At 46.1% G+C, this 15,510-nt stretch overlaps 2 protein-coding genes across 4 annotated transcripts in view; both read left to right on the top strand.

The window, feature by feature from the left end:
- The window catches only part of osbp2a (oxysterol binding protein 2a), a 22,451-nt gene extending 14,469 nt beyond the window's left edge, over positions 1-7,982 (top strand). Inside the window, exons 9-14 of the mRNA XM_077020435.1 lie at positions 478-598; positions 1,254-1,357; positions 2,611-2,706; positions 3,006-3,190; positions 3,439-3,659; positions 5,282-7,982. Coding sequence (XP_076876550.1) covers positions 478-598; positions 1,254-1,357; positions 2,611-2,706; positions 3,006-3,190; positions 3,439-3,659; positions 5,282-5,424 — 870 coding nt within the window. The 3' untranslated portion in view covers positions 5,425-7,982. The remainder of the gene's footprint in view (positions 1-477; positions 599-1,253; positions 1,358-2,610; positions 2,707-3,005; positions 3,191-3,438; positions 3,660-5,281) is intronic.
- Positions 7,983-8,629: 647 nt separating this feature from the next.
- slc35e4 (solute carrier family 35 member E4) lies at positions 8,630-13,460 on the top strand. Of its 3 annotated transcripts, none has more exons than XM_077020437.1 (3): positions 8,630-8,824; positions 9,694-10,304; positions 11,433-13,460. In XM_077020437.1, the coding sequence occupies exons 2-3, from the start codon at positions 9,713-9,715 to the stop codon at positions 12,182-12,184; spliced, it is 1,344 nt and encodes a 447-aa protein (XP_076876552.1). In that variant the 5' UTR covers positions 8,630-8,824; positions 9,694-9,712; the 3' UTR covers positions 12,185-13,460. The 3 variants fall into 3 exon arrangements, with proteins under 3 accessions (XP_076876552.1, XP_076876553.1, XP_076876551.1); XM_077020438.1 differs by lacking the exon at positions 8,630-8,824 and adding an exon at positions 9,131-9,270; XM_077020436.1 differs by lacking the exon at positions 8,630-8,824 and having other exon boundaries at positions 9,384-10,304.
- Positions 13,461-15,510: the final 2,050 nt, after the last annotated feature.

The following is a 15,510-nucleotide window of genomic DNA, read 5'->3' as shown; positions in this document are numbered from 1 at the left end:
CCACAGTCTCGCTCTCTCGAGTCTGTGTCTGCCCTTTCTGTAGTGAGACTGTGGTCACAGAGTCTGTGCTTGGGTTGGGTTTGTCTCTGTTCTGTGTGTCTGACCGTAAAGAGATTAGCAGTTCATTCTCTCAGATTATAGCCTGATAAAATCTCAGACTTACTTAGCATCAAACATCTGCACCAAATCCAAAAGGGAATATCGGCGTGGTAGAATCTCCTGTACATTGTAGAGTGTAAAGACCCTGGATGTTCCAACAACGTCTATGGAATTAGATATTTATGCACATTTATAAGATATCGGGTATCAAAATGAGACAGATATGGTTCACAATGTATTTCTCACATGCAATAACACCATGCTAAAAATAATTCAGCAATGAGTCATTGAGTATAGATTTTTTTTTCTGTGTTAACAGAGTGTTTAGTTTATGGGCAGTTTCTTGAGCGTTGATGTTTATTGTTCTCTTAAATCAAGGTCAGTCATCATCCCCCTGCAGCTGCGCATCATGTGACATCTCAGCGAGGTTGGACTCTGTGGCAGGAGATCACCATCGACAGCAAGTTCCGGGGCAAATACATTTCCATCATGCCCCTGGGTAAGTCCTGCCTGGGTGAGTCTGGCACTGATCAGTCTTTCTTTGTTGACTCCAGCCTGTGTAAATCTAGCATCTGTGAATCTAGGGTGGGTGAGTCTAGCTCATGTGCATCTGTCTTGGGTGAATTTGATTGGATGATTCAAGCGTGGCTGAACCTAGGCCTTTAGAACTACTGTCTGTAATTTGAGGTCTTTATAACTATTCTGTGACACGAGGTCTATAGAATTGAAGTCTGTAATATGTCTATCGTCTATAGAACTGCTGTCGGTAATGAGGTCTATTTTAAGGACTCTGGCATTCAGACTGTGTGTGTGATATTTCCGGAATTCCCAGCAGAGCTTTGTTCTGTTTTACAACGATTTCTTCCTGCCTCTCTCTCTCGTCTGTCTTTGGGCTTTACCATTAAAAAGCTATTTTAATCACAGACCTTTCTTATAAATTGCCCAGTAAAAAGAGTACTGTAGTAGCTATGCCAGTATACCTAGAACATGTTAAAAAGAGATTCTGAGTCTGTATCTAATAAATCTTGGCTTATGTGAAGAATCTTTGTCTTTCGGAATGTTTTGCTGTATGTTGGGAGGGTCGTCCACCTCTGTCTCTGTCCCTTTGTCTCAAACTGCCTCGTTCACCACGTCCTGTCCTGGTCTCCCTGCAGGCTGCATCCACCTGCTCTTCCACTCCAGTGGGAACCACTACGTGTGGCGCAAGGTGACGTCCACGGTGCATAACATCATCGTAGGCAAACTGTGGATTGACCAGGTGGGTGTTCACTGCTGCGTCAGAGTACCAGTCTACCAGTGTGTGGCTGGAACTGAGTGAATCAGACTACCGGAAGGTAACATATCAGTAATTGAGGCCAGATACAAGTACTTTGAAATCCCATTGGGCAAATGAGAATCATGAAGAGGCCACATGGGAAGCTGCCACAGCCAAATACGGACAAAGAGTGAGTCAAGTCCTGAGAAGCCAGCTGGATGGGACGAACAAGATCAGGCTATCAGATACCACCAGGTACCCTGCTGGTATAAGAAGATGGCCAAAGGCCAACTGGACATTGTAGTGATGGACAAACAGCAGACCAGAGCTGTAGTGATGGATGTAACACTGAGAGAGAGAATGGCTCCAATATTGTCATTTATTTGCAATTACATTTTGAGGTTGTGTAACATTTTGCAGTGTGCCTGTTTTTCGATCCTATCCCTGGGGTCTCGCTGCCTTGCTCTTAACACATCCATCTGGTGAAAAACGTATTAATTAGCTGACGAGTTGAGTCATTTGGAATGCAACGTGCATGGGCAGCCTGGGTCAAGGGTCACTAGCCAATCAAATGTGGCTGAGGCGACGCCAGGCGAAACGTCTGAGTTTCAGAATGAAATTGCACCTAATTCAGGTGTCCTTGCAGAACTCAAGACATGTGTGTGTGTGTGTGTGTGTGTGTGTGTGTGTGTGTGTGTGTGTGTGTGTGTGTGTGTGTGTGTGTGTGTGTGTGCGTGCGTGCGTGCGTGCGTGCGTGCGTGCGTGCGTGCGTGCGTGCGTGCGTGCGTGCGTGCGTGCGTGCGTGCGTGCGTGCGTGCGTGTGTGCGTGCGTGCGCATGCGTGTGTATATGTATGACTCATGTGCAGAAAGCACTGTGAGCATTTCTGTTCTCCATCTGTCTCTTTCCCATTGGCCCCTCCTCCTGTTCCTGTTACCATATCTCTCTAGTTCTTGCTCCTTCGGTTCCATCTTCTCTCTTTCTCTCTGTTTTGTCCATTTGCAAATCTTCCTCTGTTAAAGAATACAAGAAGGTGACAGCACAGTTACAGCATGAAAAATGACAGAATCCTGAAACATAGTAGTTAGTCTGTCCCAGGGCTGGCTGTCTGTTTGAGAGTCTGAGTGGTAGAGGATGAGGTGATGTTGCAGTGTTTCAGTCTTCTATGGTTTCAAAGTCACTTATATATAATGAAATATGTAGCTTGACCTCCTGTCTGTGTGTCTTCATTAACAAAGTGTTTGGTTCTCCCTACAGTCTGGTGACATTGAGATTGTAAACCACAGGACGAAAGACACCTGCCGCCTTAAGTTCTCTCCTTACAGCTATTTCTCCCGGGATGTCCCACGCAAGGTGAGACTGCACCTGCTGTTCTTCCTGCAGTCAGTCAGTGCCGGGCGACTCCCACAAACTATGCTTGCAGTGTGCACTGCTGCCACCCGGTGGACAGTCCGTGCTATTGTTATGAGGAAAGTTGCAGAAAAGATGTATGATTTATTAAATCTCTGTGCACACAATTTCTTCCCTTATAGACAATTAATTTATCTCTCTCTCTATATATATATATATATCTGTGTGTGTGTGTGTGTGTGTGTGTGTGTGTGTGTGTGTGTGTGTGTATGTATGTGTGTGTGTGTGCATTATGTCTCCAGGTGACTGGTGTGGTGGTAGACAGTGATGGTGTAGCCCACTACATTCTGTCAGGCACATGGGACGGTAAGATGGAGAGTGCTAAGATCGTGGAGAGCAGTCGTGGCTGTGGGGGGTCAGAGGGCAAGCAGAAGACTGTCTACCAAACGCTGCCTCCCAAACTACTGTGGAAGAAATACCCGCTACCGTAAGAAGAGCTGCCATTACCCTGTTTAGTACTGGACACACACACCTAGTGGGCCCACCTTTACCATCCCACTAGTATAATACTGACAAAAACATGAAATAAAGGGTGTTATTATTTTTTTAATTTTGTGTGATATAACAGGAACAGGAATGTATCACTGTGTTTATTCAGCAAAGAGTACAGATACTCACTCACTTTCTCTTTCTCTCTTTCTGTCTGTGTGTCTCTCTCTCTCTCTCTCTCTGCAGTGAAAATGCAGAGAACATGTACTTCTTCTCCTCTCTAGCACTGACACTCAACGAGCAAGAGGAGGGCGTGGCTCCCACCGACAGCCGTCTGCGGCCAGACCAGCGGTTAATGGAGGCGGGGCTCTGGGATGAGGCCAATGCCCAAAAGCAGCGTCTGGAGGAGCGACAAAGGCTGGAGAGGAGGAAGAGGGAGGCTCAAGCCACCCTGGCCCTGGAGGAGGGTAAGGGAGACGCGCCTGACCACAGGAACTCGGAGACAGTGGTGGACGACCCTCCCAACACAAAAGCCTGTTGGGTATTCAGCCGTGGTATCTGAACATCCCTGCTTTAAGAACCTAAGTGCTAGTTTTGTCAATAAGAAATTAATTCTTGAACCTAACATATGATCATGTCATTCTAGAACCTAAGCCTGCGTATACCCATTCTAGAACCTAACCCTTCTAGGTCATTCTAGAGTCTAGACTAACCCTATAACCCTCATCCTCTGTTGTCCAAGTCACTGTATCTGTATCAGCCCTGAAGGAGGTCAGACAGAACAGGCGTGGGTGAGGAGTTCTCACCTCCTGAATGCCTCACAGGCATGACACAGCAGAAAAATACAAAAGGATAATATAAAACAAAATGTAAAATAATATTGTATATACATATATGAAATAAATATATATATTGATTCATTCAATTCCCCCATTGATTGTCCACAAACTAAAGGAGAATCACAAAGCAAGCTTAGTCAACCTATACCATATACATGCAGGGCTGCTGGCCAATCAAACCTGCCCCTCAACTGAAACTATCCACACACAAATCTAGATGGCCAAACCTTCGTTCAGTATACCATGCCAAAATTAGTTACACAGATCTCATGTTATGAGGACAGACTCAACACAAGCAAGATGCTGTTGTTTCAAATGATAATGAAGACCAATACAGAGGTGATAAAAAAACACTCCTAATTTGACAGCATTGTGCCAAAAGGGTCCCATAAGTCCTCTCACGTCTATCATGGAAATGGACGTTAAAGAGAACATCTTTAACACACCATCCTCTGTGTCTGCTGCTTCTGTCACCCCGTCACAATTATCCAATGTGTCTTCGTGTTTTGTGTCTTACGTATGCACTCACAGAGAGTGAGTAAATTTCTTAGATACTGAGACACAGTATAATGTCCACCCACACTTTAGCACGTTGTCCTAGGATTCTAAGCGGGTCTTTAATCCAAACTGAACCTGAGTGTATGTCTCTCCGGGTTTCTTTAATCCAAACTGAGCCTGAGTGTATGTCTCTCTGGGTTTCTTTAATCCAAACTGAACCTGAGTGTATGTCTCTCCGGGTTTCTTTAATCCAAACTGAGCCTGAGTGTATGTCTCTCTGGGTTTCTTTAATCCAAACTGAACCTGAGTGTATGTCTCTCTGGGTTTCTTTAATCCAAACTGAACCTGAGTGTATGTCTCTCTGGGTTTCTTTAATCCAAACTGAACCTGAGTGTATGTCTCTCTGGGTTTCTTTAATCCAAACTGAACCTGAGTGTATGTCTCTCTGGGTTTCTTTAATCCAAACTGAACCTGAGTGTATGTCTCTCTGGGTTTCTTTAATCCAAACTGAACCCGAGTGTATGTCTCTCTGGGTTTCTTTAATCCAAACTGAACCCGAGTGTATGTCTCTCTGGGTTTCTTTAATCCAAACTGAACCCGAGTGTATGTCTCTCTGGGTTTCTTTAATCCAAACTGAACCTGAGTGTATGTCTCTCTGGGTTTCTTTAATCCAAACTGAACCTGAGTGTATGTCTCTCTGGGTTTCTTTAATCCAAACTGAACCTGAGTGTATGTCTCTCTGGGTTTCTCAGGTCAAGAGGTGGAAATCTACCAGCCGCTGTGGTTTGAGAAAAGGATGGACTCGGAGACTGGAGAGAGCAGCTACGTGTACAGAGGCGGCTACTGGGAGGCCAAAGAGAGACAGGACTGGTCCCAGTGTCCAGCCATCTTCTGAGGGATCCTTCACTACACGCAGGCTGGATCACCTCTTTGTCTGATACAGAACTTGATGGACAGACTCCCCACTGTGGAGTGATGTCTTTGTGTGTGTGTGTGTGTGTGTGTGTGTGTGTGTGTGTGTGTGTGTGTGTGTGTGTGTGTGTGTGTGTGTGTGTGTGTGTGTTAGGTGAAGGCTGGTACACAGCTCAACAATGCTTCCGAAACAGAGGCGTCTCAACGAGCCTAAAAATTCACACTTACCATTTACGCCATTCAATTTAAAAATCATATTAGATTCACTTAGGTGCATGTGCGTGCGTGCACGTGTGTGTGCGTGTGTGTGTATCCTGAGGCCGGGGAAGGAACTGCTGTATGGAAGATGATTAATAAGAGCACAGCCGACATCAGCACTTTCCTCAGGATCACATGAGCTACATTTTAACTATTGGACTGGGACCAGTACAGACGTGCTCCCAGAACTTGGAATGTTTTAAGATAGGACCACTCACAGCACCTCCTGGACTGCTTCAACCTGTCCAGCATTTGACCAGACAATGAAAGAGCACACAATAATTACAGATTTATTTCTCTTTTTTAACACAAACTTTACACTTTTCCATCTGATCTAAGAGGTGTACACCAGCTATTAAGCAAAATTTGGTGTGTTGTGGTTTTTGCTGTAATTCTACATAGTATTCTGTAGCCATAGAAATATACATGCATCATGTGTTCTAACAATGTCCCACAGTTGAAATGTGGCTCAAGGTCTGAACTTGAAGACTCACTGAGGTCTACTGGCTCAGTGATTATATTGCAATAGTCGTGTCTTCTTGGCAGACGCAGCAGAAAGCCCCTGGCATAGATCATCATCTACCAACTGGTCCGCCATGCTGGAGTTGAATAGGGAGTAGCAGGAGTGGACACGTGTCCTCATCTGCTGTCCCCAGCACTGCCAGCAGAGAAGCACTAAAGCACACACTGTCCCCTCCGATCAACACGGAGGTGTCTTCAAGTGACCATGCTTATGTTAAACCGCAGTCAACAGTACAAAGGAGAACCTCACATTGTGACAATCAGTATGCTCAGTTTTATGACTTCACTTGGTCTGTAAATATATACTTTAATTTCCTGGGACTGAGGTAGAGTTCTGAAATTAATCTGAGCTGGTTAAACTGATAACCTTTGTGTTACAAAGAAATAATGATAAATGATAAAGAAAACTAGCTTTCATTATGCAAATGAGGGTGTGGTAGGAGATTCTCATTAGATCTCATTCATTGTTAGTTGTGTTAGAATTTTGGTGACCTAGTGCTCTTCATACAGATGCTGAAAACATACCATGTTCAGGTCGGATCGAGTCACGTCAGAGTTCAGAGGTCAATGAGAGTTCAGTCCCAGAGGTCTACAGCACTGCAGAGTTCAGTGTTCTCTAGATTCACAACCAAGTGTCATCATTTCCAGGACCTTCGTGAAACGGTGTGAGTGTGTCAAAGTGAACACGTATATTCTCGTTTGCTTTGACCTTCCATTGTCTGGGTTTGCCCGAACACACAATGGATGCATCAGACCAGATCCAGTGCCTGAACAAGGGTGTTGTTGGTCAGCTGTGTTATACTGCAGTGCAGAGTGAAACAGACTCACAACAGACTGGGTTTTCTGTCTGCACACGCTGACATCAGAATGTGATGAAGGTTTTGAAGCGCAAACTAAATATGCAGAGGTATACTGTGAATGAATAGGTATGGTTGAAACACTGGTTAATGCACAGTGTTAACAAGCACCTGGTGTTTGGAGTTAACCCAGACCTCAACTTAACTCTGACCTCGACTTAACCCCAGACCTCGACTTAAGCCCGACCTCGACTTAACCCTGACCACTTAACCCCAGACCTTGAATTAACCCCAGACCTCAACTTAACCCTGACCACTTAACCCCAGACCTTGACTTAACCCCAGATCTCAACTAAACCCCAGACCTCGACTTAACCCCAGACCTTGACTTAACCCTTACCACTTAACCCCAGACCTCGACTTAACCCTGACCACTTAACCCCAGACCTTGACTTAACCCTAGACCTCGACTTAAACCCAGGCTTGCCGCACCAGCATATGTTATCAACATATGCTGCATATGTGTGTTTACACCCAAACTAGAGGGAGTCTTCAGACACAGAACGTGTGTAGCGCTACCTGGTGGTAGATGAGGGCCTCCCATGCTTTATCTGTAGGTCAGTAGTCTAGATTATGATGTGGGTTCACCAAGTGTAGTTTTGGCTGAATATCACATGTAAATGAAAAGTTTAAAAAGCAATCACTATGTTGTGGTCTTTTGTGGTATTTAAAGAATGAAAAAAAAGACATTCTGTGATTATTATGACCTGTCTTCAGTTCTCTTCATCCACCGCATGCATAATAAACATCATACAATTGATGTAAACACAGAATGATGTAACCAATATTAAAGAATAAACACCAAAATGACCCCGTCATAAAAAATCTGTTCAAAGCAGAACAGTTCATATAATGATTCTCAAAAGCAACCAAACCATGAATAAAACCGTTAATAAAATACATTTCTAGGTTTTTGACAGTGCGCCACTTGTTAGTGTGTAATTAATTGATTTGAATAAATCCTACACTAACCTAACCTTTTAGATCAGCACACATGCTGACATACGGGAACCTACACGAGTCTCAGGTGCGTCTGCCAGCGGCTGCAGATGTGGTACATACAGCGCTGTCAGAAGGCGAATGATGAACGTCACGCTTGCGCAGTGTGCACACGGGACAGGGCGGTCCACGGGAACGTGCGCCAGGAGATTTTGTTCATAGTCGCATATAGACCATTTTTAATGTAGGCTATTGTTTACATTTAGTGTCATTGATTTGCGTAAATTTTAAATGAGTTGTAAGTCATGCACTTAGACGGGTTTTAATAATCCCTACTAGATACAATTGTCTAGCCATAGATTTGTATGACATTATGTAGATTACCTATAATTGTAGTGAATTATTATTATTATATATTATTGTTGTTATATAATCACCTATAATTATATATGAAATTGTAGTGAAGTACACAAAGTTTTCAGAGACAAGACGTTTCGGACAGAGATCCGTCATCAGCTGTGCGAGGAAAGTGCTTCATCATATACACGCACACACACTACAATTATAGGTAATATACGTAACGTCTAAAATTGGAAACTACACTCCTGATCGAGGGAGACCGCACACGTACACCCAGCGTGCACCAACTCTGCGCGGCTCACCTATTCAAGGACCGCCGAGAATGAACCGTGGGACTGATGACGTGTGCGGCCGCGCGCGCGCGATCCGGTAACTGTGCACGGGCAACAACAGCGGAACGGGCTCGCGGACGCTCACTCATCCAGCTTTAAGAGAACGAGGGCTTAGGTAAGATGATCGGAACCGCCATGGCGTTTGATGATGTCGCTGAAGGAGTTGCAAAAGGCCGTTAAATGCGGTGTCTAAATGTTGGGATTCGGTCACATTACCGGCTGGTTCCCGGTGTCTTGTTTCCGTCCTAAACTGCGCAGCCGAGTGTGGTTCAGTTAACCGGGTCTGAAAACAAGCGGACATGAAGTTCGGGTTCAATCACGCGTAGATCGAGGCAGGTGCTTTTGTCGACCGTGTGTCGTTCCGTAATTTGATGGAGATTCATATACCGTGTTATTGTACCGACTCTAACGGTACACACGGACGGGCTGTTTGCAAAGAGAACCACGGTGCTGTAGCGGTGACAGCCGTTAAGCCGGGACACGAGAGTCCGGTGTAGGCCGCGTCTCCGGTAAACACCGGATCAGAGACGCGCTCCCCGCCTCGTCCTCTCCGTCGCTCCGGTAGGTTCGCTAACGGATGCGTTTTTATTGACGCTCTTGGATGAACAAACATTTTGCTGCATGACGATTGAAATGCAATTGCAAGTCGGGTCACGTTACTAATATTTCTCAGTGTTGCAAGACGGCCAAGCGCCGTTTAAGTCCGGTTTCGGTAGCTCGAGGCCAAACCCACTGACGTGCTGGTGTCGCGTGCTGTGATCCTGCGCCCTTTCCGGTAAACATCGCACGTGCGCCCGAGTGTGCAGGCGTTACATCGCTCCGCCTCATCAAAACACGCTGTAGCTACAGAGGAGATACAGGGAGACACCAGCATCTTCAGCCACTAAAGCACCACTAGGGATGATCGTTATATAAACCGATCGCTGTTGTAAAACAAATATGGATGTGTTGTTTTTGCGAATTGAAGATGTGTTTACCCTACAGACGCGAAGATGAAGCGAACATGATCGGCACCGATGGCGCCTCCAAACGCGAGGAGTCCCAGGACGGCCGGAGGAGACCGAGCAGATCGCCCGAAATGCTGCACCTCCTGTCGGCCGTGGCCGTGTGGCTAGTGACGGGAACCACCATATCCAGCCTGAACAAGTGGATATTCGCCGTGTACAACTTCAGATACCCGCTGCTTCTGTCGGCGTTGCACATGCTGACGGCAATAGTGGTGGACTACGGACTCATCAAGTACTGGATGGTCCGCCACGGAGACGCAGACGAACCGGGCTTGACCACCAATGCCAAATGCAAGGTGTTCCTCTTAAGCCTGACCTTCTGTGCCAGTATAGCGTTCGGAAACGTGGGTCTCAACTACGTACAACTGTCCTTCGCCCAGATGATCTACACAACCACCCCGATATTCACTCTGGCTATATCATCCCTGGTGCTCGGGAAGCAGCATCACATCCTCAAGTACACCGCGATGATGCCCATTTGCCTCGGAGCCTCGTTCAGTATTATGGGCGAGGTCCAGTTCGACCAGACGGGATGCTTGTTCGTCTTCGCCGCAACCTTGTTGCGCGGGGTAAAAAGCATCCAGCAAAGTGAGTACGAATACGCGTTAAACGCCCATGATAAAGTTTATACTGTCAATCTGGCGTTTTCCTAAAAAATAAGTTAAAATAAGTTGGGTCACAACATTTGGTTTCGGATCTTGTTTAAAATGTAACAAAAACATGGAAAATATTAGCCGCCGCGCCCCAGAACGGGAAACATCTGCTGTAACCGACATCTGACATCATACCTGTTTTATTTTCCTATGAGACGTTGACCACAGTTTTTACATCCCACACAACTGCTAATGTTAGAGGGATGTTTGTGGTAGGGAGGTCTGTGTCATACAGCACTAATCACAGCTCTGAGCCCCTCCCGCTTATTTCGAAGAACTGATTTCTAAAAATAGTTCTGGCTTTAAAAAAAACTGGATGAACGGTAAAAACGTGATCAGGTTGCTGGTTTCTAGCGTTTAGTGATGGTCTGAGCAGTTTAGCTGGTGTCTTACAAGGACGAATTAATAAACTGTGGAGGGTTTGGGTCTGAACGGAACCTTCCGGCCGCCTGTCCTGTGCTGGCTTTGTACAGTGAGAATAATCAACCAGACAGCAGCAAATGCAGTTTTCCATTTAATCCAGTGGGATGTGTATGTTTGCAGCGTACGTGGCGTTGCCCTAATAATTACAAGATTTAACCACTTTGAATTGAGCTACAGGATGCATTATAATGCCAAAGGTCCAGGGAGACCTTTTCTAAAAATAAGCATATAAAATGTTAAACTTGCAAAAAGTGCTAGCGTTGACACTTTGCACTTGCAGTTAAAAAGTTTGAAAAGTTTTTCTAAAGATGGAGAAATAATATTTGGTCACACAGAGAGCTAGATTGACGGACAAAAAGTTTCCCTCTCAGAAGGTCTGGCCATTTTACTTGAACCTCCCCAGAGCTTCGGAAGCATCCAGAAATACCCCGGCAGGTCGACGGGCGGGCGTCACGTTTCAGTGCTGTATTTAGAGTCCGACGACGGCCCTCGCTGTCAGGGAGCGAGGGGGAGCTTTCTGTGAGGCACGTGTTTTAGTGGCCGATGTTTACCTCAGAGGGAGATGAACATATAGTTGAATTGCTTAATTTCTCTCCCCCCCCCCTGCTCACCTGCTCTCCCCCCTCCTGCGCTTGGCCAGGTATCCTGCTCCAGGAGGAGAAGATCCACTCGGTCTTCCTGCTCTACCTGATGGCCGTGCCCAGCTTCCTCATCCTGGCCGTGGCGGCGCTGGTGTTGGAGAACTGGACTGGGCTTCAGGCTCCGCAGAACTACGACCGACGTCTGTGGGGCTTCATCCTGCTCAGCTGCCTGGGCTCGGTGCTCTACAACCTGGCCAGCTGCTGCGTGATCAGCCTGACGTCCGCCGTCACGCTGCACGTCCTGGGCAACCTGAACGTGGTGGGCAACCTGCTCCTGTCCCAGTTGCTCTTCGGCAGCCAGCTGTCTGCGCTCAGCTGCGCCGGTGCCGCCCTCACTCTCTCTGGACTCATCATCTACCAGAACTCGGAGCTCATCGCCGGCTACCTGGACGCACGCTGGGCCAGAGGGTCAGCCGGATCCGGCCGGGACGTGAAGAATGACGCCAGAGAATGGTGCGGGGAACCAGGAGCATCTTCAGAATCAACGTCCCAGTCGTCTCTAGAAGGTTTCCAACTGCCTCTAGAGTTAGAACGATCCTCTGAAGTGTGCCATTACATGGATCCGTCTCCACAGTCATCTCCTGAATTGTACCATGATGTAGAATCACATCTTGAACAGTCTCCAGAACTGTACCGTGACCAAGACCAATCTCTGGAGTCAACTCCAAAACTTTTTCCAGAACACTCTCCAGAAACAGCCCAACACTCTGACAGGATGACAGAGAAGCAGACGCATGAGAAAATGGACTGAGCAGAGCAGAACCAGATCCTCGGGCTGGGAGTCTGGGGAGCCAGGGTGAGGAGCGGTGTTCCGGGTCTGGGCCGGGGTGGTGGGACGGTCGTGGCCACGCCCCCTGAGAGTGACCTGCTGGGAGAGGCATGCCAGTACTGCTACCTCCTCACTGTGCCGTTTTGAGTTAGCTATATGTGCTCAAGACTCCAGAACCGCCACTGACTTTAGTACAAGCTGGTTCTTTTCTGGGGTTTTTTATTGACTCTATTTCTGTGAGGTAACAAGCACCACATACTCCTGCGGGAATGCAGAAGAATCTGAAATCTCACCATTTTGCTGACTGTCTTCTCCACTGTGAACCCACCTGTGGACTTCTGGGTATTGTAATCATGAGCACTTAAATAATGTTGTGTGATGAAGGGCACTGTAGGGTTTCCAAGATTAGTTCTGTTGCCCCCAGTCATGGCTGGGCTGAGGTTTTCAAGGCAGCTGTGTAGTGCGGAGTTACGTTTACATACCTTGGGGATTGGCAAGACCACTGGACCTCCATTTTGGCACAGATAGATAATTGATTTTGGACAAAGCTACAGGGTGTGTGTGTGTGTGTGTGTGTGTGTGTGCGTGGGCGTGCGTGCGTGGGCGTGCGTGTGTGTGTGGGGTGTGTGTGTGTGTGTGTGTGCACCTGGGTGCATGTGTGTATTTCCAGAAACATTTGCATATGGATGAGGATGCAAATGGACTCTGAGGTTCTATATCTTTGCTGTGAAAATAAGCTGTGAACTCTCTTTTAAAAAGGCATTCAATACAGGGCTTCCTTCCCACCTCCACCTACTGACCCCAAACACGGGCTGATAATTAGGGTCTTCTGGACAGCTTTTCTGATGTGGATTTTTTTTTTAGGCAATTATATTTTAATATTAATATATTCACACTGTGCGTCTTTTGTGGCTAGTATTCTAGCCATGAATTACTATTTTATTCAGGCATTATTGGGCATTTTAACAATGCCCTAAATCAGTTGCTAAAAAAAGTTGGTGTGTGGTATATAATCTTCATTAATAGACATGGTCTACTGGGGGGTTGAGACATCGTTTGCACAGTGTGGCCTCAGTGGGAATGAAAACAGGTTCCAGCATCTCTGTGCCAAGCCAAAATGACTCCCATGGTCTCGCCCTCCTTAGCGAGTTCTTATCATGTGCACCAGATTTTTTTGTTTGCATTAATGCTTTGTGTTCTACTTGACTTTCTGCCAGACAGTATTATTACTTCCAACCGCTGGTTGGATTTGGGGGGGGGGGGGGGACGGGGACTTTTATATTTTGTTCCTTTATTGCACAGGGACTAATAGAGGTCACAGGCTGGGTTGTGTGTGAAGGAAGGTCATTCACTCACTGTGTTTATGTCGCCACCTACTGGAAAGACAAAAATATGCGTCTTTTCTTCCTTGAATGTGGTCATTTCACACACGAAAATCCTCTGGCGTTACTAGCCGTCTGCTGCTACCCAGTTTGGTGATGTTGTGAGGCTTCGTGGACTAAAACATTGTAATGACTGACTAATTCTTGACATAATATTTGCCTAAACAAATGTTACAATGTTGACAGGCATGTTTTACAGGCTTTGACTAAAGCATGGATGAATACATACAATATACTCAGGTGCGCTATCTGGAGATATAGCACAGGAACAGAGGTGAAGCCATCTCTCTTTTTTTTATCTAGCTATCATTTCTCACACACTACAACAGGACTGTTTTCCTGTGAGCACACATGCACGGTATTGTATTGATAAAGCTACACCGAACACACTGTAGTGTCCGGTAGTGCCCACCAGCCAGCCTGTGAATCACTAACATGCAGGATGGAACGGTTCCTACGGCGTCTGTCACCAGCACACGTAGAAAGGCGTTTTGTTTAGGGAAATGAGTAAGCTGACGGTTGGAGGTGACGGTCACCTGATGTCTCCCACAGGGGGCGCATTTGAGCTCACGGAGCACCAGGTGCCTGTTCACGTTCAGGTCATCTGAGTACAGACGTGAACTGCGCTCGTGACCACTGCAGGATGTCAGCACTGCTGGATCTGCCGTGTGTGATTAGGTCACTGTAGTCATTACAGTGCTACATTATTATTTTTTTGGTCACCGGCAAAACAAATTGCAGGGGCTCAGTTTCGTTGTTTCAAAAGCCAAGCAACTTTGTGTCGTGTGGTTTCCTGCAAGACTCTAGAATGTTCTCTCCATTCTTTGGCCTGTCTGTTGTTTTCGTTTTTCATGGGAGTTTTCGTTCAGTGATGAATAACCTTTAACATGAGCTGGAGCTATTCTGGGATCAGCAGATAGCCAGCACAGCATGGCTAACACATTAGCGACGGCAAGAGGGCATTAGCGGGGCAGTATGGGGAAGATGGAGGGCAGAAATGCACTGACTGACACTTGGACAAGCAGCCTTCTCTATGGGTGTGCTGCTACCACATTGTTGCCCTTATTAATAAAGCTGATCAGATGTAAATAATTATTTTATAAAATGTATGTATTTTCCAATTTTCCAGTCATGGAGAAGTTGACTAAATATACTGGCTCAAGAATGTCTCTCGTCTCCTGTTTTATGTTGTTCACAAAGTTTACTATAAACGGTATTTACGACCGAGTGACTGGGCCAGTTTTTTTTCCTCAAGAAAAGCCTTTTGTTCCACACATGGACAGGAAAATGGTGATCTCTTACTGATCCCTCACTCTTCCACCTTCCACTTCCCTCCATCTCCCTCTCTCAAGTCTCTCCTCTTTTTATTTCTCATACCTTCCTCCTCCTCCTCCTCCTCCTCTACTCACAGCAGTGGCTGATAGAGGGAAGAGTGGAGAAAGAACATGGATGTTGTGTCCACAGGCGCCCCCTGCTGGTCCACTAACGAGCAGATGGATGCCATTCAAGATGAGCATGTGCTCATAACAGCAATTGTAAATGTAAAAAGTAATTTTAGCCTTTTAGATAGCTAAAAAACTCACCAAGTTTAAAGTGAAATGACATGCAGTTAATCTTGCCAAATACCCCATTCTTCGAAGACATGTGGAATTAACCATGTTTCACCACAGGGAGGAGCCACAGACCCATCCTGACTTTAAAAAAATATCTAGCATCATCCCTTATGTGGTGTGCAAACATTACGTTCGAAAACTCATCTGAAACAGAGAACCACTCATCTGATGCAGAGATGGACGTGTGTGTATGTGTGTATGTATTTAAATGTGCTGCCTCTAGTAATTCTAGTAGTTCTAGTAGGATGTGTTCTATGTAAACAGATTCAAGGCAACAGATTGACTTAATAAGGAGAGAGTTCCTCTCTCCGCA

The sequence above is a fragment of the Brachyhypopomus gauderio genome, chromosome 10 (assembly GCF_052324685.1).
Source record: "Brachyhypopomus gauderio isolate BG-103 chromosome 10, BGAUD_0.2, whole genome shotgun sequence".
Lineage (NCBI taxonomy): Eukaryota > Metazoa > Chordata > Actinopteri > Gymnotiformes > Hypopomidae > Brachyhypopomus > Brachyhypopomus gauderio.
Note: the sequence above shows the minus strand (reverse complement) of the source record. Positions and strands in the feature narration are given on the sequence as shown.

Coding starts and splice junctions, on each gene's coding strand:
- slc35e4 (XM_077020436.1), top strand. CDS start 9,653: ATGTGTTGTTTTTGCGAATTGAAGATGTGTTTACCCTACAGACGCGAA. Junction 10,305..11,432: donor GGTAAAAAGCATCCAGCAAA/GTGAGTACGAAT, acceptor GCGCTTGGCCAG/GTATCCTGCTCCAGGAGGAG.